General features: G+C 40.7%; 1 protein-coding gene and 1 long non-coding RNA gene across 10 annotated transcripts in view; both read right to left on the reverse strand.

Annotated features, from left to right (window-relative positions):
* PRKG1 (protein kinase cGMP-dependent 1) overlaps positions 1-24,944 on the reverse strand; it is a 490,458-nt gene that overhangs the window by 390,613 nt on the left and 74,901 nt on the right. The window contains exon 1 of one of the 9 annotated variants that reach the window (XM_065671114.1): positions 6,958-6,995. The exons of the other annotated variants lie outside the window; for them this stretch is intronic. Coding sequence (XP_065527186.1) covers positions 6,958-6,973 — 16 coding nt within the window. The 5' untranslated portion in view covers positions 6,974-6,995. Of the gene's footprint in view, positions 1-6,957; positions 6,996-24,944 lie in introns of those variants that run through there. 9 annotated transcript variants of the gene reach the window in all.
* LOC136010241 (uncharacterized) lies at positions 1,286-4,181 on the reverse strand. Its single transcript, XR_010610802.1, has 3 exons — positions 3,962-4,181; positions 3,068-3,114; positions 1,286-1,308 (listed from the first exon to the last, which is right to left on the reverse strand). It is a non-coding gene; the product is annotated as an uncharacterized LOC136010241 (long non-coding RNA).

The following is a 24,944-nucleotide window of genomic DNA, read 5'->3' on the forward strand; positions in this document are numbered from 1 at the left end:
TGTATTCTCTGCAGATTCAGGCCTGTCTTAGACTAAGTCGGGTCAATAAAAATGAAGTCAAGCTCCTAACATCCAGTAATAACTCAGTAATTTAAACCATTAAAAAGATGAGGTTAATAATGGGGCTAAAACTAGAAGTAGGGTGACCGTGCTGAGCCCAAACCAGAAAAACCCCAAAACAAACAACATTACCACTTCAATTTCACATGAACTCAGAGGCAAACGGGCTGCATCGATTCATGCATGTGATGAGAGATAAATTATTTGTACTTAGAAAAGCCCAAGCCTACCCTCGCTGATGGACAGACACATGCCATACACTTAAAGTGAGGTGCAGCATTTACCCCATGGAGCCACTGCCATGCACACTGCAGCACCATTACAGTTTGAAGTATCGCCTCTAACAGACAACCCTAATGCTGCAGAAAAAGTCTGTCCCACCTTAGCCTGGAAACAGTAAGAGATCTTGCAGGTGGTTATCATAGAATCATAGAAATACTCCGTCTTTTTAGCATTTGGATTCTTAACATCTGTGCTCATAGCCCTTGCACCTTTCAACTAGATGTGTCACATCCATCCCCCACTGCCTGCGAACTGTACATAGTGATGACACAGTAAGGTGGATTCTGCGACTGCAAAATATGCTGCTGGGTAAGTGGTCCCATGGCTTAATTTGGAAAAGACAGTCATCTCTCAAAATATCAGTGTTATTCCCACGGTGTGATTTAGGGCAATTAAAAATACCCTGATAGTTTCTTCATTATATTAGCAGCAGCCCCCCTTTTTTATACCACAAAATCCATTTATTTTCAAGATAATTATAAACAGACATAGACTCATTAAGTTGCCTTTATAATCACTCTTATGCTAACACAGGCTGCAAACATGCAGCTACAAAAAGAAGCTACTCTCACACAGGAAGATAGAAGCTATAAAGCCCAGAGAAGGATCCATTTCTTCCCCAAAAGCAACATCTTAGCAGCCTTGTATTATAACTACAGATTAGCTTAATCCAGAAGATGACACTAAAACAGTCATTTAATGAATTTCATAGTACAACAGTGCAGGGGGGAAGGGTGGGGAGAAAACAATTTACTATTTATTCCTGTAAGTGCTGCACAAACCAAGAGCAAACAACTCTACCAACTACAAGGGTGATCTTTTATTCTGATGGCACAATAAAATCCTCCTTATGGGGGGCGGGGGGAGAATGGGCAAGGGGAGAAGGCACTGTACAATGCTGACATCTTCTTGCCTATAGCCAGAAAGCACACACAAATTCCAGGCCTTGCATTCAAAGCTTTGCCCCTGCAAAAAAAACAAGTATTAACGAACCTCCAAGACAGAAAAAACATGAAGGAAAGTGTAAAGTAAATCACCACTTGCGAGCCTCATAATTCTCGTGCAATTTAGTACGCAGAGGTAAGTAGATATCAAATAAAATTTAAACCTCCATTTGGTGCAGTACAGCCACAATCATAACCTTAACTGCCATAATTATTCAGTACATTTCAAACTCCTCTAACATTTCTTCAAGCAGTAACTAGATCAAACCCTGTGATTTTTTAATAGAAGAGCTGACTCATTTTTTCCCAGTATTATTTTACCTGTTAGCAATTTATCAGTCAGATTAATAGGAGAGTAATAAGAAGCTGTGCTGCAAAAATTACTCCTGGGCTCTGGAGCAGAGTTGCCATGTGGAGAATGGGAGCAGCCTGCTTTTCACCAGGTGGTCCTCCTCGGTTTTCCCATATAAACTAATACATGGACTGCAGATCTGCAACCAGGGCACTCATTGCTGCCTGAGCACTCCCAGATCAATCCCTTAATAAATACATCTTGCATGTTCAAACAAGTTTCAGGGGACTGGGAAATAGCAGTCTGGCAAGGCCTGTGTGGCTTTAGTCTACCAGAATTGCAGAGCACCTGCCCAAGTTAGAAGTGCCTGCGCAAAAGACATCTCATCATCATTGACCTCTCGTTTGTGGGCTGCAGCAATCTCTCCTGCACACTCTTTCAGATGCTGGACAATGAGAAGCTCAACATAACCTGGCTATGTGCACTTGTAGCCCAGAAAGACAACTATATCCTGGGCTGCCTCAAAAGTGCAACAAGCTGATCAGGGGAGGTGATTTTCCCCTGTGCTCCACTCTGATGAGACCCCACCTGCAGCACTGCGTTCAGCTCTGGGGCCTCCAGTGCAGGGAGTATATGGATTTGCTCAAGAGTCCAGAGGAGGCCACAAAGAAGTCTGAGGGCTGGACCACCTCTCCTATGGAAACAGGCTGAGAGAGCTGGGCTTGTTAAGCCTGGAAAAGAGAAGGCTCTGGGAACACCTTAGAGCAGCTTCCAGTGCCTAAAGGGTCTGACAAGAAATCTGGAGAGGAGGTTTTTACAAGGATCTGTAGGGATACGACAAGGGGGAACGGCTTTTAACTGACAGAGGGGAGATTTAGATGAGGTATTAGGAAGAAATTCTTTACTGTGAGACACTGGCACAGGTTGCCCAGAGAAGCTGTGGCTGCCCCATCCCTGTCAGTGTTCAAGGCCAGGCTGGACGGCGCTTTGAGCAACCTGGTGTAATGGAAAGTGCCTCTGTCTGTGGCAGGGGGTTGGAACTGGATGAGCTTTAAGGGCCTGTATAATATATATAATATGTAAAACCCCAAAGTCTGCTGGTATTTTCTTCCCCTTCTCCCTAGTTTAACCTCTGAAAAAGATGGGGCTGAAATCACATTTGACTATCACTTCTACTTTAGATGCCTCTCCAGATCAGGAATGCCAGCACTTTCCACATGGCAACACCGCACCACTGTTGCAAGATTACTGATTGTGTACTTCTACGTATAATGTAGTATTAGAATAAACAAAGCCATCCCACTTGTAAATCTTAAGCAGTTGTTTCTGCTTAAGAAGCAGAACGGTACCATAAGCGGTTGGTAGATCTTTCATAAAGACGTAAAAAAACAAGCACCTCCCTGCTACATCTGCACATCCCACACATGCTCGGAGGATTCTGAGGTCTGTGGTTGCTGCCCGCATATCACAGTAAGCTGTATTCACTCACATGCAATTTACTTAGCTCAGCAGTCAGAAGGCATGGCATCAGACATCCTAAGGAGAATCAAATTAGTCCACTCAAAGTTCAGGGCAAGGAAGTGTTTTTTTAAAAAGACTTGTCTCAACGAGGTGACAAGAAGAGGAGAGACTGATAACCTCAGGCATTTGCACATATACCCCTGGGTGAGCAAGAGAGGAAAACAACTTTTCCTTTAGTGCTTGGAAACGGAGGACAGTTTGTGCTCAATATAAAGAAGCAAATAAATTGAGAAAGTCCCCCTGCAAGAAAGATGCTGAAAAATTTGATTTCAGGATTATTCAGTAACACTTTTTTTTTTCCCCTATTGTTCTGATGAATGAGAATTTGAGTTAATTTGCTGGAGTTAATTGTTTATTGTTATGAAACATTATGGCTCCCAGATGGTCACTGTTATTGTAATAACTTCCAAGGAACCTGCAGTGCCTTGCAGGGGCCTCTTCTGTTTCATTCAGTTCAAGAAGAAAATAGAAGTATCTGCCAATTCCCCAAAAACTTCACCCTCTTCATATTATCACTGCAACCGTAGTGCTTTCCACTACTGGCTTCTCTCCTTTTTCCAATAAAAGGCATCAAGTGCAGTCTGATTTCTAAGAGAGAGAATTAAGCAGTTCTTTCTGTGCAGATTACCATGAAAATGAAGTCTCAGCAAGAAAACCCTGGTGTAACCAATATTGCTGAAGTAGTTCAAGTACAGGCATGCTGATTGTCCTTGCATCCCTCAAGAACAACAACCCCCATTCCCAAGGACAGAGCACACGGCACACATTAATAAATAAATCTAAGATAATATATGTGTAATGATGTGCCTCAGCATCCCACCCCAAATCTAACAGAGCCATTGAGCTCCCTGCCTCCATCTACCTCTGAGAAAACACTGAAAGCCTGTTTGCAGATGTAGGCTTGAGATGCTGGTGGTGTTTTGACAAAAGGCTCTTCTGAGTTGAAAACAAGAAGGAAGAGGAATGCAGCAAACATTCAAGGTCTGTGAACTCTTCTGTGCTGCTCCCCAGCCAAACAAAAATATAAACTGCAGGAGACCAGTGTGTCTCTGGGTTTTACCCTGCCAGAGGCCAAGCTGTTGCACTTCCTGCTCCAGGAAGGGGAAAAAAAGAATAAAATAAATAAAATAGAAAAGTGAATTATCAGAGTTCCCTTGCAAAGTTTCATAGCATTAACCCCAGTAAGCCAACTTCTGTGCCTCAGCTTCTCTCAGACTGCAAACACTCAAAACTGGCTGCATTTCAGCAAAAGTGGGAATCATTAGGCTGTCAAAACACACAGTGAGACAGTATCATAATAAGAAAGCAGGTTCTCACAAGCTCTTATTACTAACACAACCTTTTCCCTGTCACTTCTTGACCCTGGGCTCAAACTTGGAAGGACAGAAAGCAGAAAACAAAGTTGGAGTAAGCATTTTTTTTGTAAAACATCCTGTTTCTTTGAACAGACAAATCTGATTATCAGCTACTTCAGCACCAAAAGAGCAATTAGATTTGGAAAAGTGTAGCCACCACTGAATATGCATACACAGTAACTCTGGAGTGTAAACAAAGCTGGTTTAAACCATTTCACTTTCTTCTTTTTCATTAGTTTGCAGAGATTATATACAACTATTTGCTTTTTAATCACATCTGAAAACATTAATTCCATATAAACAGTCCTGATTTCAAGTGCAAACACTGCTTAATTGGAAGTAGTGGGGAAGCGATTTTAGGTCCTGTGGAAAATGAGCCTGCTCTGATTTCAGACAGAAAACTATTCACAGCGCAAAGGGCATTCATTTTATTCCCGGGGAACATAAAAATCCCAAATATGAAAACCAAAAATGCAACTACCATTTGATGTGGATCACAGCCCTCCAATTCTTGAGGACAAGGTAAATGGAGAGGTAAAAAGGGAGGAAATCTGTGCTTTTAAAGTGAAATGCTCCCCCCCCAGAGCAATAACCCCATGTCTCCATCTACACTGGGAAGCCACCCTGTGGAAAGGGTCCTGGGGTGATGCTGGTACCTGGCAGCTGAGTGCTATGAATAAATACAACATGAAGAGAATACGTCCCATCTATATTGCACACAAGCATACCTTTCAAAAAGTCCAGAGCCTAGAAAAAAAGTAATCCTTTGGGGAAATAAACAAAACCTGCTCATATCAAACCAATTTTAAAGAAAGAAAAAGAAAAAATAGCAACAACAAAGGAAAAACCAGAACCTGAGGATCTAAAAGCATTTTTTAAAATCCCAGCCTCTGTTCGTTGCTGTGCTTTCACCTGTGCAACAAATCTATCCTATATAACTTAAATGAAGAAAACTGAGAGAAAGGAGAAGAGGCGGTATTACCTCCAGTGTCACTCTGTTAGAAGCTGTTACTATTAGACATTCATGCCTCCTGTTAAATTAGCAGGGCTGCTGTGAATTATTAAGCCTTGCCTGGGCAGAACAAAAGGGTGGGAGAAGACGCAGCTTCTGAAAAGGTTAACTTAAAAGTATAAGACTCTAACAGGTACATTGATAATCTCAGTTTGCACAAAAGATGGACTTAGATAGGAGGTTATTGAATCAATGCACACATTTACTTAAGGAAGTCAAATGCAAGTTATTTTGAATGAATGAAAACAATACATGAGGTAATGACAGCATTTAGCGAGACATATCAATAAAGCTAACTTGCCAAACAGCCACTCAGGTCATTTGAGACCACATTACCATTACTTAACCAGCCAGAATTACCGACTGCTGTGCTGAATTTTCACTGATGCAATGAATTTGCATTCCTGTAAATTCCCAGTGCTATGCAGCTGGCAAAGGCTGGGCAGAAACACAATATATATGGGTGGCAACAGAGAGTCCCTTTTTTTCACTGTGGCTTTCTAATTAGAGGAAACAAGACTACTGGACATCACATAAAACAAACACGTCTCCTATAGTTTACTAAAATGCCTACCAAATGAAGCTCTAAAGATTGGAGCAGTCTGTAGCACATGCCTGTACTCAGCACTGCCAAAATCTCCTCCTTCCTTTCTTCCTCCCAAGTTTGACAGCATCACTATTGAATGAAACAGAAAGGTTTGTGCCCTTCAAACCCTCTAAAATATGCTAGAGAAACAGAGGCTGTGTGACTTGAAACTTTATGCAACACAACACCCCAGCCTCAGCACAACTTCAGGCAGATATCCAGTCCCAAGAGTGATCTTTGCCCCAAAATTCATAATCTTTCTTAAGTACACCCAATTGTCCTCAGTATTGGCCATTACCTTCTGCCTTGTACTGTCATTTCTGGACTCTCAGTTATTTGAAGAGCACAAATAAAGGTGCACAAACACAGCTAACCTTTCTTCTGAAAGTTTTCAGAAATGTGATATCCTTATGAATATTAAAAAACAGAGGCAGTAAATTTTTCATCTTTTATTCATTTGACTATCTCTAACTGCAGAAGAGTTGTGAAATTGAAAATTAAAATTTGGACAGACCCCAATAAATAAAGCAATTCAAATACAAATACCAGGAGCTTGGTGCAGAGACAATGAAATTCAACACATGGACATCAAATTACAACAACAAAAAAAAAAAATCATTACAAGAGGTGTCAGAACAGACGAATAACTGCAACCTGCCAGAAATTTCAATAAATCTGCTTTACAAAATAATCAGGAACTTAGTAAAAAGTTTCATCAGACACCTGTCATGAAGGTGAAACATAAGACTTAGGTCATGTGTTCCTGGGGTTTATCCGAGTTACAAAACTGTTCCTGTGCAATTCTACATGAGCCCTCTCTCACTGTGAACAGTTTAGACATTTAGCAAGGCAAGCTATCATTTTTCTCAAATAAAACAAGTCTGGACTAGTGAGATTTACATCACCATAATGCCTGTGCATTGCAGGAGTTCTCCATCTAGTTGGCTTTCTGCTATCCCACGCTTCAGGGTTGTCAGTACATTGCCAAGCATCCTTTGGGAGTGAAGATGCAATTTTGGACCAGCAGCTCCGTCCCTCTTCACAATGCCTTGTTCATCCTCCTGAAGCTTGATGAGGTCATTGTCTTGAGTGCTCCAAGAAGCAAAGAACATATCAGTTTCCAGCCATGACTGCTGCACTTGCATACTAACCTCAGCCAATGGCTGTCTGGTCTCAGAGATGCATTAGCTTGTGTCTGAAAGAGCCACTGGGGATGGGAGGCACAAAGGCTCCTTATACATCTTGTCCTCAAAGTTTGGGAGCTTGAGGTTTCACAAATACAGCGAGAAATAAAACATGACTTAACACAGGTGATGTTATTCACAGTAGTGTGAAGATGATCTAAAATCCATACTTGCCCTTCAGTTCACTAAAACCACTTGGCATGAGCATCCCAGAACGATTTCAGATGACAAAGTAATGCCTGGCTCAATCAAGACTTCTGGCAACTCAGAGAAGTAGGAGGGAGGTTGAAATAAAAGTTTGTGTAATCAAGAAGATGTCAGAGCTTCCTGCTTCACTCTCGTACAAAGACTTGAATTTCATTCATAGCAAAGCAAGCATTTTTCAGCTGACCAACACTCTTGATGAACCAAATATATCCTCTCTGATGACTTTGGACTGTACTCACTTTGTTTTCCTCTAAATACACTCCTGCCATTCCTCCTTCCAAATACCATGAATTCCCTACCAATACAGTAAAAAATGATACAATCCATCACAATATAAACATCCTGAAGCACAACCAGGAAAGAATGTGAGTCACGAGTTGTGACACGTTTAACTATGCTGATACATAGACCTTTCTTAGAGGTCAGAGATGCTCAGCGATGCTGTGGAGCACACCACGCAGTATGAACCCCATAAAGGGACATGCATCAAAGTGATTTAGGATCCCTTTTGGGGGATGCTGGGAGGCTCCGTTTGGCAGGCATATTGACCTTGTTTCCTCATGTCATATTCAGTAGACAAGTACTTATCAAAAAATTATGTTTTGAAAATCATGACTATTTAAGAGCAAAACAGAAGAAAGGGGAAAACTATTTCACTATGCAAACATTACCGCAGCTTCCTCCATCCCTCCTCCTTACGGGGCTACAACTGAAAGTGACCTTCAAGATGATTTACAGCCATTTGCCATCACTACCCCCCAGACCTGAGAACAGTTCACCAGCCTCTCTCCTTGCAAGAAAAAAGCAATAAACTTCAGTTAATACGCAAGAGAAGCCCATGTTTTCTGAAAAACTGAAAATTAGCATCTTCCAGAAAAACAAAAGCTATAATAAACAGCCTAATAATGCTTGCACACTTTATCTCCCTCACACATAAGCAAAGCACAGATTTTCTGCTAGATCGTATTCAATACGTAAATCCATTTAAAAAAATCCACTTAAAAACATATGGTTACAGCTTTGGCTACAAGTTTTGGGGGGTTGAGTTTGTTTGGTTAGTTGGGTTTTGGTTTTGGTTTGTGCTTTTTTGTTGGTTGCTTTGTTGGTTTGGTTTTGTTTGTTTGGGTTTGTTTTTGGGGGGGAGAGGGGTGTTGTTTTTCCTGAAAGGGCACAAACCAAGCAATTCTGAACATCATCTGAAAGAATGGAATTGCTACCAACTCAAATCTGAATCAGCTATTAAACACCTCTACAAATTACCTTAATGTCTGAAGAAAACAAACTGTCCAAGGCTAGCCAGAAATGCTGGAGAATGTGGGATGAATCACAGCAGTGACATTGCTGTTGTGGTCGCAAAGGCACAGGCGTGATTAGGTGACGTTATCACACAGAACAATCACTCACCAATACATGTATTTTTGGTAGCTGCTTTTGAGAGCCTTTCAGGTGTCTGATATGTAGTAAGATTTATTTTTGGCTGATAAAGCAACATTCTCACTTCATCAGCTACTTCATCTACCCGCTAAGGAGCAAATGCTTTTTAAATCTTGGTTTTTCTTTAAAGCACCCTCAAAAAAGTAAACAAAAGTACTTAAAAGGTCAGAGACAGATTTTCTTTCTTACACATTAAGGGCAGAAATATTTTTAAGCCTACCAATGGTTTCAAAGAGAGCCTGCTGTATCACCTTCAAAGAGCTGAAAGAAATTGCCTTTCGGCACCCGTTTTTTAGCCCCTCTAAATGAAATGGTTGTTTTCTGACCCACTGAAAAATACAAAGTGAATAATGAATGACAGAAACAAAAGTGTTTTCAGACAAAGACACCATATGTAATTGATGTGACATGGGGATGGAAGACTGGATCAGAAATAAATGGGATGCTAAGTGATCTCACCAGTTCTTGAAATAGCAATTATGATACATACTAGTATACCCAAAAATGAAACAGACTTTGTCATCTTAGGAATGTTATCATCTTAGATGTTGTCATCTGCTTGTTTTCTGTAGAACACTGGGATCTGCATCTCCTCTGGAGTTACTCCCCCACTGAGATGCAGCAGGTAGAAACCCACGCTCATGAGACAGGGATGAAACAGGAAGGAAGGATGAATAAAAATGCATAATGCACTCAAGCACACACACTGTCCTTTACACAAGAGGAGAGGAGCTTGCTGATCATGACCACTATTCAGCCAAGTTTCCAATTTACAGATGCACAGGAGGTGCCCTTGAGGTCCCCTTAGCAACACCTGCACAACCCAGGGTGGTCTGCCATTATGATGCTACACAGCAGGCCTGGTGGAAGGCTGAACTGAAGATAAGAATAAAAGAGATTTCATGCAAAGGGATGGTGTGAGGAATAGGATAGAGAAAGGTTTCACAGTCCGAACAGGTCTTGCCAGCCACATCATCCTTAGTCCGGTTCGCTTGAAGATTGACCACTGAGAGCTGCAACAGCCCTACAGCCACAACAGATTAGACTAAGAAATAAAAAGAGGTGAGCAAAGGTGAACGACAAGCCCGAGGCTTATTTCTGTACATGGCTTTCATGCAACTCCTGCAGAGCACAGGCATACTGATACAGACCTCACTGTTTCAGGGCAGCCATTCCCTGTGACGTTTGTTCTAAAGAAGAGCTGATTTACACTGTCAGATGGGTGTACCGGCACCCAGATGTACTATAAACAAGACTTGGCATATGGACTGTCATGGATAAAAGGAAGCCAAGATAATGGAGTGCAAGTCCACAGGAGAAAAATTTTCCCAAGCAAAGAAACTTTAAAATATAGTAAAATCTTCAGCCATGCAGTCCTTCCATAAGGTTCAGTCAATAACACGTATGAACAAAGAATGCATTCTTTTTACCTGGATTATTGATTGTGAAATTGCCTAATATGCATTCACTCAGGATTATTCAAAAAGTTTATTCATTAATTCTTGGCCTGCAGATCACTCAGATGCTTTCAATACCTATAACCTGACACATTAATTCAACTGTTTGCTTCTACAAATAAATGCCTTCCAACCAAGATGATTGGGTTTTGGTTTGTTCCTTTTAAGATTATATTCAGTCTCTTTGGCTCTTCAGGAAAGTGCTGTGCTTTCTGGATACACCAGTCTGTGGGTGCTGGTGGGACCTTACATTTATATAAATCATCAGGTTGACAGCACTGTCATCATTCTGCTGAAACACGTTGGACTTGGCCGTGGAGATTTAGTTTCAACTTGCTTGCCAAAGCAGCATTGGCTTTCTCATGCCATGGAGCCCTAGTCCTTCATCTTGCTTACTACTTACCCACTTGTATGGTTTTGTGCATGTTTATTGTATTTCCTGTTCATCCCACTGCTGGGCATCTACTCAGCCCAAAGACTCCATACCCCAAGTGCCTCTTTCAGACTGTATCAACAGATCTAACAAGCCTCGCCTTCCTTTGAGACTAAAACAGGACTAAAAACAATACCACGCTGCCAATTACAGTATTCAGTAAGACCCTTTCTGACCATCTTTGCCAGTTTTCCTCAACTGCTTTATCTGTTTACTGGTCTTGGTTTTCCCCATTCATTCAGAAGACACATCCTACATGGTATTACACCATTCTCAATGCTCTCACAGTGCAAGAATCAGTATCTTTTGAAAGACAAACTGCTTTTTTCTGAAGCCAGCACTACCTTCCCCTTCCCTCCCCTAAAGCCTTAGTTGTGTCACAATCATTAACCTGTACTGGATAGATGATGGAAGAATTTTGCACATCTTATAAAATGGATTCCTAAGGTTGGCATCGCAGCTGAAATAGTGTTCATTGATACATTGAATGTACTGGCAATTGTTTCAGCTCTGCTCCTCTTTTAGGTTTTGGAATTGCTTTTGCTGAGGTTGCTCTTTAAAGTAAAGACAGTTTCAGATTGCCTTGAAATGCAAATCCTTTGGGCAGCTTAGCAACAACAGCTAAGGGGGGAACTATCACAATTACAGAAGGAAGAAAATAGGAAGGATTTAAAAAAATCTCCAGCGAGATCTTTGTTAAAACTTGTCAACACCATTATGTGGCTGCTCTCTTGTGCTGTAAGAATTAGGTTTTACTTTGGTAAATACCACTGGGTAAGGGCAGGAAAACTGGTTTGGACTCAGAAGTGCCAGATGTCGTTTTAGTGGCGTGTCAGGGATCCTGAAGTCCCTTTCCTCTCTCTCTCCAGCTGGCTTCAAAATAACAGTAGTTTAGGACACACTGTGGTTTTGAGGCTCTGAGTACAGAGGGAGATATGTATTGCCAAGATTATAAGAAGAGGTGATGCAGGGAGTCCTTGCTGTAAGCTGGGTAGCAGGGCTAGCAGTAGGGAGTAAGGCTGGAAAGATGCATTGGGAACTCTGCAATGCTTTATGCAGGTATTCAAGCACGTCAGTTCAGATTTGAAAACTGTGGGCCAGAGTTTACTACAAAGTAAATGAAAAAGATTATTATTGCTACAAAATACCTACCTGTTGTGGTTTAACCCCAACCAGCAACTAAGTGCCATGCAGCTGCGTGCTCGCTGTCCCTCTCTGTAGCAGGATGGGGAGGAGACTCAGAAAAAGGCAAAACCCACAGACTGAGATTAGGCCGTTTAATAGAAAATAATAATCATCATCATTATCATCATCAGAAAAAGAGAGGAATAAAACTCCGGACAGACAAGAGATGAACAATGCAATTGCTCACCACCCACTGACTGATGATGTCAGTCCCCGAGCAGCAGTCGACCCCTCCTGGGCAACTCCCCACAGTTCATATACCAAGCATGACGTTCAGTGGTGTGGAATATCCCTTCAGCTAGTTTGTAGCAGCTGTCCTGCCTGTGCTCCCTCCCAACTTCTTGTGTACCTGCTCACTAGCAGACCATGGGAAACTGGAAAGTCCTTGATTTAGAATAAGCACTACTTAGCAACAACTAAAACATCAGTGTGTTACCAGTATTATTCTCAGACTAAATCTGAAACAGCACTGTACCAGCCGCTAGGAAGAAAATTAACTCTATTGCAGCCAAAACCAAGACACTGCCTCTTGGTAGTAAAAGAAGCCTTATGGCTGCATCAGTAGTATAAACACTACTCACTGAAAGCAGTATTACATACAGCAGGTCCATTTCATAGGCAAGGTATCCTGCCTAAAAGCCTAGGTTAATTTTGCAGAAAAGCACAGGCAAAGCAAGGGTTGGAGTCCAAGTTTTAGCTCACTACAAACACAATTGCCTGGGGATCCATGGGTGCTTCAGACTGCTCCCCAAGATACCTGGCCAAGTTTAACACCTGCAGCACAGGCACTGGGGGAAGGAGCCTGGAGAATCTGACCCTTACAGTGGCATTAATACACTTTTTAATATGAAGAACACTAATAAACCACCAAGTCATACATCAAGTTGAACACTGATACTGCTTGGCATATGAATCATATCTTTCACAAAATAATTTTCATTAAAAAAATTTTACAAGCTTAAAAACCATTTCATTTCTCCATGCAATGCTTTGTTTATTGCACGAGAAGGGTCTTTTACAAGCTCCTGCCAGAAATCTCCGTCACACCTAGAAATTCAGAACATAGACCAAGAAAAATCACACAGCAAGGACAACGTGGCAAACCTACAGCTACCTATGATCAGGAAATCATTCAGAAAGGCCAGAAAAAATCTTCAAAGATAGACATCAATTAGCCAAAGAGTAAAAAGCATTAGTCCTGCTCCAGACCAGACAGATGTTTGGCACATTGAAGTGGCCTGGAGGTTGTCACTTTTTTTTAAGATCAAAAGTTGATGAACTGCAGTGAAGCTCTAAACTGCTCTGTTCTGACCACACAAGAAGATAGCCAAGTGTCACTGTCCAAATAGTAATGCCTGTCCTCCCAGAAGGGAGTGACTTGGCTTGGGACAGCAGGTTGGCACATTTCACAGGTACTGTGCAAGTCAAACGAAAATCCTAGTTTACTTAGCATGTGGCCTTGATAATGACTCCTTGACAATGATAAATGTTGATAAATATCAGTATTTTTAATTTGCAGAGTCCCTTCAGCTGAATTTACCAAATTAATAATTCCTGTTTCCTGGGAATTATGTAGAAGACAAGATTGAAGCACTCTTTCAGTAAGCAGCATTAAAATTCAGAAAGAGCAGTTTTAATCCCAAGTCCTACATCATGTACTGATGGATGAAACTTCTGAAAAAAAGAATGCCTTATGTTTCTGTCCAGTGGCCTATAAGAAGCACACTGTCTATATTCTGATATACCTGGAAGATCCCGTGTTTCACAGTTGCACAGCTGTTTGGGTCTTTTTGTTTTTCATATGTCATAAGCCACTCACAGGGGTGTAGGGCTAATGTTCCTCAAACCATCATGCTCTTTCATTAACAACCCAGCAGTCAAAGTTTAAGCTCTTCACCAAGTAAGTTTAGAAGGTGTTCACTCCCCACCAGAAAACACTGGTTTTGTGATGTAAGCCTTAAAGAGGACCTAGGTTGTCCATTCCTCCAGACAGCACCAATATACGCTGGGCAAAGTCAGCTTCATAGCAAAACTTTGTGCAAAACTCACCATCTGGAACAGAGAAGGTGCAATTCACAGAGATGACACATGTTAAGCACTCAAAGAATTCTTCAAAGCAGATAAAAGTCATGGTCTGCTGGCAGGCAACACTCCCTTCACCAGGGTGAGACAACTGCCAATTAACTACTGAAGCTGTGACACATGGTAGCAACAAGTGATTTTAGAAAAATTGGCTCAGTCCTTTTTCTTCATTCTCGTCTGTTTGACTTGCATGACATGGAAACCTTCAACATCACTTAGGGGCATTTTCATAGCTTTCAGCCCTGACTATGACAGAATGATGGTAGAACTCAAAACAGCCTGGAGAGATCAGCAGTAATTTTTCAGCACATTAGCAATCATCTGCCATTAGGAAAGGCTAATTTTTGTTCTCATTATACCCTTATATGAAGCTATGATGTTGAACAGGTAAGTTTGCACCTGCTCCTAACCTGTGTTGGTTAAGTTCATATGGTAATCATTAGGCTTCACCAGAGGAGGAAATGTAGGGAGGAAATGTTGGTAAAATACCTATTTCAAAAGAAACACAGTAGTGGTTAAACCACACCAAAATCACAGCCAATGTATTACCCTGCTGGTTCTTAAAACACCACAGAAGCCTACACTTCAAAATTTTCAAGGGACCAGAAAGGACATCCAGTGATGAGCAATGATACAATCTCAGAAGCCATCATATTCTAAATACCCTGCACATAGTAAAAACAGTAAAACAAATGCCATATAAGGAAGTAACTGTCAAATTACTAAAAATACTGTTTTCCAGAATGAATATTCCCTCAGGAATAAATTCATACTTTAAATTGTAAAGTGTTTCTACACTTTGCAAGGAATTAGGTGAAATTTGTGTATGGAGTTTGACTGATTTTTCTTTCCTAAAGCATAAACCACCCAGAATTGATATGACTTCTACGGCAAATTTCCATGTCTCTTGTATTACTAGGTTTGAACAGCAGGTAGTGTTTCTATTGCATGCCTGGCATCAAACACTTTCTGCCTGAACTGCACATCCAGGTCCTGTCTTAGCTGTTCCATTACTGCACCCAAAGGAATTTTGTTCCAGTACAAAACAAAGGCAATGGATTGCAAGGGAAGAGTTGCAACAACTGCCCTGCTTAGTTATACTTAATCTCCTTTTCAATCTGTTTACGTTTCTAGCTTTATATATCATGTTAGCATGAATTTCACCACTAAAAATAAAACAGCATTTTTGCTGTTGAAGGTTGTTGTCTGTTCAGGTCTGTTGGTGCCTCCTGATTCCTGAATGATGGAGCCCTCCTTCTACTCTGATGTGTTTTCAGTCGCTGTTCAGCTTCTCCACAGTATTTGCAATGTTTATAATTTCCTTGTTCTTTCACTGCCTCTTTCCTAGCATTTTCTGAAGTTATTCCATACCTCCCAACATCCTTTTCTCTACATCTTGAACCTTCACTGTGCACACTTTTGATGTGATCAGCACTGCATGAAGTCCTTAATGTAGGGACAAACCAAAATCCTGAGGCATGTTGTACTGATGTGATTTGGTTTAATTTCAGCTCCTTTCTCAGTAAAGCCAAATACGCTATTTATTTCAGGGCGCTTTTTTTGCTCACCACTGGATACAAGGAGGTATAGCCACAGCATACAGAAATAACAACTCCAGCCTTTCTATCCTGGGTACAATAGCTAATTTAAAACCAATCACTGCGTGCGTTCACTAGAACTGCTGCTTTGAATTTACTGACATCAAGCCTCACCTCTTCAATCATCCAGTTACTTCCTATATATGTGTTTTGTGTAGGACATTCCTTGTACGTATAAAAGCATAAGTTATACAAACAGGTACTCAGGAAAACAAACAGCCCATTTTGCCTAGGGCACACTTTAAAGGTTTTATACCATGAAGCACAAGCATTCCCAGATTTACTGCTGAGGACTCCTACACAGTAAATGTGTTCAGTTTACACATCCCAAAGCTACTTCATTTAATGACAAATTCAGTTTTAAGATCCCAGACCAAGCTTTACTAATGAACAAACATACAAAACAAACAAAAACAACCAACCAACAAGGAAAAGAAAACAAACAAACAAAAAAATCCAGACTGCATTTTCCCCAGCTTTGATTTCATCACTTGTAATAGTCAGTTATAAGTGGGCATCAGGTGATGGCTTTGCTGAGGCTGCAGAAAACAGGGTGGAACTGAGCTTCTCTGCTCACAAAACTTTGGTGAGCAAACAGGCAAAGCTTCTTGTTGGTAAAGCAAGCAGTTGCCCTAAAAAACATACTTAGGTAAACACTGCTGTCCTATCCCAAAGCTCACTGCTCATAGCCAGTTAACACAAAACTCTTCCACCAGAAAGCAATGTACAAAGTTAACACATTCAGCATTCTCACAGCTCAGAAAGCCAACCGTATCCTGGGCTGCAGCAAGAGGAGCGTGACCAGCAGATCAAAGGAGGTGATCCTGCCCCTCTACTCTGCTCTTGTGAGACCTCACCTGGAGTATTGTGTGCAGTTCTGGTGTCCTCAACATAAAAAGGACATGGAGCTGTTGGAACAAGCCCAGAGGAGGGCCACGAGGATGATCAGGGGACTGGAGCACCTCCTGTATGAAGGCAGGCTGAGAAAGTTGGGGCTGTTCAGCCTGGAGAAGAGAAGGCTGCGTGGAGACCTCATAGCAGCCTTCCAGTATCTGAAGAGGGGCTGTAGGGATGCTGGAGATGGACTCTTCATTAGGGACTGTAGTGACAGGACAAGGGGCAATGGGCTAAAACTTAAACAGAGGAAGTTTAGATTGGGTATAAGGAGGAAATTCTTTCCTGTTAGGGTGGTGAGGCACGGGAATGGGTTGCCCAGGGAAGTTGTGAATGCTCCACCGCTGGCGGTGTTCAAGGCCAGGTTGGGCACAGCCTTGGGTGAGATGGTTTAGTGTGAAGTGTCCCTGCCCATGGCAGGGGGGTTGGAACTAGACGACCTTAAGGTCCTTTCCAACCCTAACTATTCTATGATTCTATGATTCACCTGCATTAGTTCGAAATTTTAGAAGTGACGAGTTCAAGGTGTGCCTTTTTTAGCCTGCCCTGGTTTATGTAATGAAATTTTCTCTTCTGTGATCATTTTTAAGTCACTGTCATAGCTTTACATAGATGTTTTCTTTTCCTTCTTGAATTTAATTGCACAAGTGAAGGGTTTCTGGTAAAAATCATTAATCGTAATCTACAAAGCTCTTCATCAATTGACAGCAGAACGGACATATGCTCCACTTACCACTTTCTAATAGTAAAATTTGAAGAATGATGACCCACTACTGAAACCCAGCTGCAAGCCCCGCCCCCCCTTCCCTCTCCCCCCCCCCCCCCCCCCCCCCAAGCATATCTGAGAAGGAACTACGAACTGAATAGCCAGCACTGGCAAGCAGACTTCATTCTTCCTCTGCCATTCCAGAGGAGATAACACCTCTCTACGCACTGACATTCACTGTTGTAGATGATGCTGCTTCCAAGAGGGAAAGGAAGATAATTTAGAAGTCATTTACTAATCAAATAATAGCGCAGGTTTAATTCAATTCACTGCAACACACCTTGGAACAGTTCTGTTCTCAGACTGCCAGATTACATTTATTTGCACATTTTTCCTAGAGGTGACTTCATATTAGAAATGTAAATTCTACATGCTTTTTTGATTATTTAGATATCCTTTGTACTAATGAGATTATTTTGATAGATTTACAATGGCACATTCGTAATTTTTTCCTTTGTACTGAACAGTCTTTCAATCTTTATAAACAACTTCAGGAATTTATTCTTGGGACACATTTCCTGCCCTTGCCCACCCCTACAGGTACATATGGACATGCATTTTGAAAATCCCAGTTACCCCACCATAAGCTGTCCAAATGGGCCAGCAAGACAAAGTCCCCTACCTAAGGATGGAAGTGGAACTGTTTTCTACATACTTTAAAGGAGGCTTTCTTTAGGTTTAGGAAACTATGCAAGGTTTATGAGAAAGCTCCACAACTGAAACACATCACACATACTGAGAATCAAATTTTCAAGGCCTCTTGCTGGTCACCAGTGGGACCCCCTCGCACTAATAGCTCTGTGAAACAAGGCTATGGGGAATAACATCCTGGATAAAAATACAGGACGATCTAAATAGGTCTCTGATGACAGCTATCACCACCTGCAAAGGAAAGAAAGCCCTCATCCTCCCAAACCCTTGTGTTATCATGGTAGGAGCTTTAGTTACCGAAGGGGCTGTGAACCATCACCTGCTCTGTCGCTCACACTGATCTGGCACACACAACAGGAAAGATAGATGCTATGGCCTCCCAATATCAGGAATACATGCTACCAAGTATGCACTTTGAGGTCCCAAATTTCCAGACTTAAGAAAAAAACCAGAAGCGACCGAGGATACGTACTTGGCTTTTCAATTCTCCAACCTCGCCCCCAGCAGGTTTCACTGAGAAAACATAGCCCTCCTTATTTTGACAGTTAAATATGACACATTTATTTTGCAAAAGTAAGACGGAAAACTGAGATGACCGTTAACATTTAAGGGGACAAAGCAGCACAGGAAGCTGCTGGGATATCTTAGCACTGCCTAGTGCTTCAGTCTTCCCAGCCACCACCAAAAATACCGAAGGAAACCCAAATGCTTCAATTCCCTGATGTTCACCATCTGCCAACAGAGCACAAGACTAGAAAATACGTTCTCCTCCAAGCAGCAGTTATGAGCAAGATTAGTTCTGCAGTGTAAATTATTTTCAAGTAAGTGGGGTCTGAGAAAAAGGCTTGTTTTTTCCAAGAAGGAAAACAACGTATTGGAGATAGCTGACAAATGATAACAACCGGGAGCTGCCGGTTGAAAAACAGATAAAAAAAAGAAAATAAACTTGCTTTCTTTTCATTCATCATGCATGAGGTCCAGTTGTTCCCTCCAAATGAAGGATACCTCCTTTGCTTCTTATCTCATACCAACTGGGAACACACACATTCCTTGGTTAAAAATTAATAAATATATCTTTCATGGATTTAGTTTAGGACAAATTTTAACAAGAGTATTTTAAAAGAGTATTTAAAGGAGATCTCTGGAGATAATCGTCATTTTAGGGCATGTTGACCACTTGGCTCCAATAAAAGTCTATACTGAGACCTAACAGTTTCTCAGTCACTGTGGAGCATCTACCCATGGATTACTACAAACCTCAAAGTATGACTGGAAAACTACCTGATTTAGGGGAAAAAGAATCACCCCATGGTCCTTAGGAATATATTTCCAGGGATGTCTGCACTAAAATTCACGAGTTATTCCCCATTTTGCACATCTTTGCCACAGATATTTCTTTATTTCCCACTGAAGATCTATCAATATCATCGACTTCACTTGTACTAGTGGAAACTACTGCCACCAGAGAACATAGGAAAATAACACAGTGCTTGGAGCTGAAAAGCTTTAAGTAACATTTCAGCCTGTTATGAGCAAAGTTCTTTCACAAGCTCCTGCACCTCTCCATTGTCTCCCAAAAGCAATGGCAGAAAAGTGGTGGAAGCAGATGAAGAACAGGTAACACAAAATGTAATTAACTTTAATAAACCTGTGAAGTTATATGTCATTACTAGGAAAAAAAACACCTCACAATCCATCCAGAAAAATAACTTCAAGTTTCCTCCTACCTCAAGATAAGAGTTTGTATCATTTCAGCAGTGATAAACAGTCCCTTGTAGAGCTCTACTGGAAGGATGTGACTGCATAACTACAATGGGATGATTGCTTTTCAAGATCTCATAATCTGAAACCTCAGCTCCTGCTTTTATTTAGAATATGAGAAAGCCTACCTAGTGTTATTTCATGTTCTAGCCTATTTCACAAAATAGCTGTTTCCAGACAGAACCAAGAGGTTATAAAAATACTTAGCACAAGGATAGCAAGCTTATTTTTATTAGTTTTTCAATCTTAAATTCCCATGAATTCAGATTGCATTTAATTATCATCTGCCTGGATGTGCTAGGAATAGCTGCTGCCAGGATAAATTGTAATTTTTATTATTTTAGAAGAATGCAGTGCAAACATTGATCTGACATTTTGATATCTTAAAGACTTGTTTCATAAGAGGAAAATACTATTTTTTCCCCAGAACTCATCTGCCAGAGCTACATAGAGGTTTGAGATCAAGACCAACATATTAAAGTCAAAGATAAGAAAACTTTGCCAAAAAGTGCAATCAAAAGATCTCCCCACCTCTCTAGCTGTATTCCCTTTCTTTTAATTTATTCTCAGATTTCTTCCTGCCAAACTTCTGGTCTGCAAAAAGTCTTGCCCATAGAAATCCATGGGAGTTCTTCCCCACTGATAAGAGGAGAGAATGAAATCTAACCTGAATTTCTCAAGGCCAGAAGCTGTTCAACCAAGGTGAAGCATTTAAGAGACATGGTTATATATATAAATGTTTCTTTCGTGTCTTACAAAGAGGAACTGCTGTTGGATTTCTCCATTTCACTCACTGGTGCATGAAATAGCTATGACTATATCACCACTCAAATAAAACCAAGAACTGGCATCACTGGAAATCTTAACAGCTGGGGTGTTTGCAGTGCTTTACCCTGTTGAGAAGCAGTCTTGAGCACCCAGTGATCATATTGTACTTGCCAAATATAAACCAGAGATTGGGTTCAAGAGGCTATATCAGCAGCCTATCAAGCAGGGGGGTAACCCAGGTGGCTTAAAATAACTTGTCTCCCTTTCAACTGGTTTGTATAGTGCACTTTCCAAACAGTACTGGAGACTTTGATGTTTATGGACTAGAAGTCCCTTGCTTTCTCCATTTTCTTGTTTTCTTCTCTTATTTTCCGCTACAGATAACGGGGGAGCGGGGAATCTTACAAGGTAGAAATGACCTGACATTCCAGTTTAAACAAGAAGCAGGAAGCCTTTGTCTCCTTCCCATTCCTCAAACTGTTTATTCTGAGCTCTCTTTGTACAACCTAGAGCAGTAAGAAAGGTCAGGAGACTTGCATGTTTTGATTTTTTATCTGTAGATCGGCTTTCAAAATAAACAAGCAATCCAAAGCAAATCAAGCCAAACGAAATGATCATCTGCCTCTAATAATGATCCTTTAATAATAGTTCAGATTGCTAACACTAGAGTCTTTGTACCTGCATGCACAGATTAAATTATATAGCCATGCATTTTAATGGACAGAAACAAAGGTCAAAATCCAGGCACTTTCATGTGTACTATTATGATGAAAAGTCCTTTTATTTTAAATTTCAGTTGTAGGAGTTTCAATTAAAGGGAGTCATGGGACAGGGTGGGAGACAAGACAGACATTTGTGCCGCCCTTTTCTGTTGCTATTAATAAAGTGAATGAGGCTTTATTTCACCAATGTATTTTATAAATAAAACCCCCTTAACAACAAAGCAGTCTTTGCATAACTGCTCGAAAACACAAAAATAAATAGTGCATATCTATGATCTTATGTGGGCGAAAAAAAATATATACATATTCATTACGTCTCCCATACAGCTGGAATCTTTTAAAGATGTTACGCCTATGCATTTTCTTCCCTGAAGAGTGGAAAAATGAGTATTTGGCTGCTTGCAGAAGAAACAGGTTGTATGAATGCATTTACAGAACAATATATCTACTTGATAAACTCTGAATACTCCTACCTAGCAATGAAGACTAGAGCTTTTACCACATCTGCTCCACCCTTGTTCAAAACTACAATGCAAAGAGACTGGGAAATTTAGATTCAGAGGAGCTAAGATAATGAACAAAGTGGCAAGAGTAGTACATCACTGTGAGTAGGGGCAAAACCCAAAGCAAGCTGAACCCTGATTCTGGAAAATAAAAATTTTTGCAGTCATCTTGACACTAAAACTTTTACAGTATTCCTTAAGAACCTTCCAGGCTTTGGACTTGAATGAGTACAGAGATATGAGACTCAGCTACTCAGGTCTTGGCAGCTTTCATATAAAGGCATTATATACTGTACAGTCCCACCTCTCCATTCATCAGTTTGGCAATACCTTGAGAAATATGAAGTTGGTTGATGATGATTTCTTTAAATCTCTACAAGAAATTATATCTGATAGGTCTCAATTCATCAGCTCCCAGGTTTGATTGCATTTCTTCTGCACCCCCACCCCCACCCCAAATATTTGCTTAGACTAACCAGAGGTTAATGGATTTTTTTCAGTAACAATAACCCATTTAATCATATATCCTTAGAATATACACACATCCTCTTGCCATTCCTTAATGTAAATTACAAAGGGTTCGGGGCTTTGTTTATTGATTTGTTCTTAAGAAAAGATCAGTGTATAAGGCCAGCACAGGTGAACTAAGGGTTATTTGCTCACCCCACACAGTATCTCAGCCAAACAGAGGGGCAGGTCACAGGACAGTGGTCACAGACAGCACTGCATTACTCCTCTCTGAATACCACTTGACTCAATTTATGCTTCACAATCTCATATCTTAATACCTGTAAGATTTATACAGACTTTCTTTCCCAAATCCCAGCTTAGGTGACAATGAATGTTCCCACTGCCAATATAAAACCCTATTATCTTCCCTTTCTGTTTTGCTTCAATTCAGCAATCTTGCTAATAAAATCTGTTACATTCATATGAGTTATTACAGAAATATATACCAACCTGCAGTTTAGTTTGTGTTATTTTTAGGAGAAAGGGTAAGAATAGCTCCCATAATATGTTGCAACAGTATTACTGTACTATGGTTATATACCTCTACTGCTCTTATTCCATTTAAAGTGCTAAGATTTAGTTCTACATCTTTAAAAAGATATATAGAACAAATAGTAAACTATATCATGAGCAGTCACTGTCACTACCTATAAAACACTGCTACTATGATCATGATGTGTGATTTCAGACCCTATTTCAGCTCATGAACATTTTTTGAAAGTACAAGAAATACTTACTTCTACATCGCTAGTATGAGTAAATAACTACTCTTAGAAGAGCTAATTATTAAGAAACTAAAATTAAAATAACTAGACGATAGCAGTGGAGGATGTGCAGTCAGTTGTCCTGCATATGAAAACAACCATATGCAACTCAATTCCGCTAAGAGACAGGCCATACACAAGGCTCTCGTAGCACCAACACAGTTAAATGAACACAACATCTGAACATTCAATTTATCACATACTGGAAGACTGCTATAAACAGGTTTTAAGTTGATAAAAATTTGGAAAGATACAGAAACAAACACCTGTAACGGTGCTTAAACAGGCTGGGCCTCAATATTTAATGCCCTCGATATTGCAAACCCAAGCCTTCTCAAGACTGCAGCCTCACAGAGACGTCCACACTTTACCTATTTATGTAAAAATAGTTGGTGAGAAATACTTGTGGATTTTTAAAGCCAGTTTTGACTTTAAGAACTAAAAAAAAAAAGGGGGGGGGGGGAGAAGGGGAGGTAGAAAAAATCAAATTTTAGTGCGAATCATATAACTCCAAAAGGAATTAGTTAGAATAGTGTCCAAGTTCTGTAAGCAATAGTTAAGAAACTCACAAAAGATTAACAAAAAGTTTTCTGCTCCAGCTTTGTACTGACAGATTTTACAACTTTTACAGTTCACAAAAGCCTATGAAGATGCATGAAAACATTCAGTTAAATGCTTAAGTAGATTCAGATGAAGGCACAGAGTGCTGCAGCGAATGTACAGCTGCTTCTTTGATCCAGTGCCTAACTTTTTGGTGATTTTTTGAGAGGACCAACTTTTCAACCTGCACCATAAAAAGCATGGGACCACCAAGTCATGGAAGTCTTTTCACTGTTCTCATGCTGCCAGTTCCTAGGTACACTCACAGGGTGTTAATTCCACTTAAACTACAGCAGGAGGTTCTGAGTATTTCCAAGTAGATCAAGATAAGCCGATATAAACATATGCATTCAATTGTCTTTTTCCACCCCATGTCTAGTCAGGTGCATGACTGGAATTATGCACAGCTGATACAAAAGCACAAAGCAATGCCTACAGCAATAGAATTGTTACCTTAAGATAAGCAGGTCTCATAGTAACATAACCATGTTTCTTGCAAATATTCAGGCTAGACATAAACCAGTCTCAAAGCATCAGCTAAGGGTTACAAACAAACCTGACTGTCTCCAAAGCAGGTAGACTGAACGCCATGGAAGGTGAGTGTGTAATGAAAGAGAAGCAGCCATAAATGTTTGGAACCCTCAAGCCTTCACTCATCTGTATGACTCTTCCCCAGGATTTGCGATAAAGGGAACACAGTGCCAGATGTGAAAACATTTATTGACGCCGCATTTCAAGGAACCTGGTTGATAACATCCCTTGCTCCTTTGGCCTATATGCACATTTGCATAAGAAGCTCCAGGAGCTGTATTTTAATGCCACTACATTGCCCAAGGGATGGTCTTCAAGCCCTACAAAAACACTGGCTCCATGAGAGACCAGTTTTCCTACAGGCAGCTACTGAGATATCATGCACACCTGGAATGACGCCTGATATTTCTGCCCTTCCCTTCTCCAGCATGTCTTAACAAAATCTGCTCTGCAGTAGTAATATCTAGAATTAAGACATCATAGAGAATCCCTTAAGCTCAGAGAGCCTTACAAAATGGTCCTGCCCTGTTATGTAAAGGTCTCAGCACTGGACATGGGAGATGTGTAAAAGGATTATTGATGAGTGATTAAAAAATTTCCCAGAGGAGCAATGACTACTAAACTACTTATCCCTATGGGAAAACAAAGACTCAAATGGGAAACCCATGAAGGCTGCAGGATTCCAGCGAGAAGCAGTATCTCTGACCACAGGAAAAAACCCTGATCCAACTCCTTTTGCTGGTTTTGGCTGGGTTAGAGTTAATTTTCTATTGCTGGCTGGGACTATGTTTTGGATTTGTGCTGAAAACAGTGTTGATAATACAGAGATGATGTTTCCTTGT

Source organism: Lathamus discolor, chromosome 3 (assembly GCF_037157495.1).
Source record: "Lathamus discolor isolate bLatDis1 chromosome 3, bLatDis1.hap1, whole genome shotgun sequence".
Classification (NCBI taxonomy): Eukaryota; Metazoa; Chordata; class Aves; order Psittaciformes; family Psittacidae; genus Lathamus; species Lathamus discolor.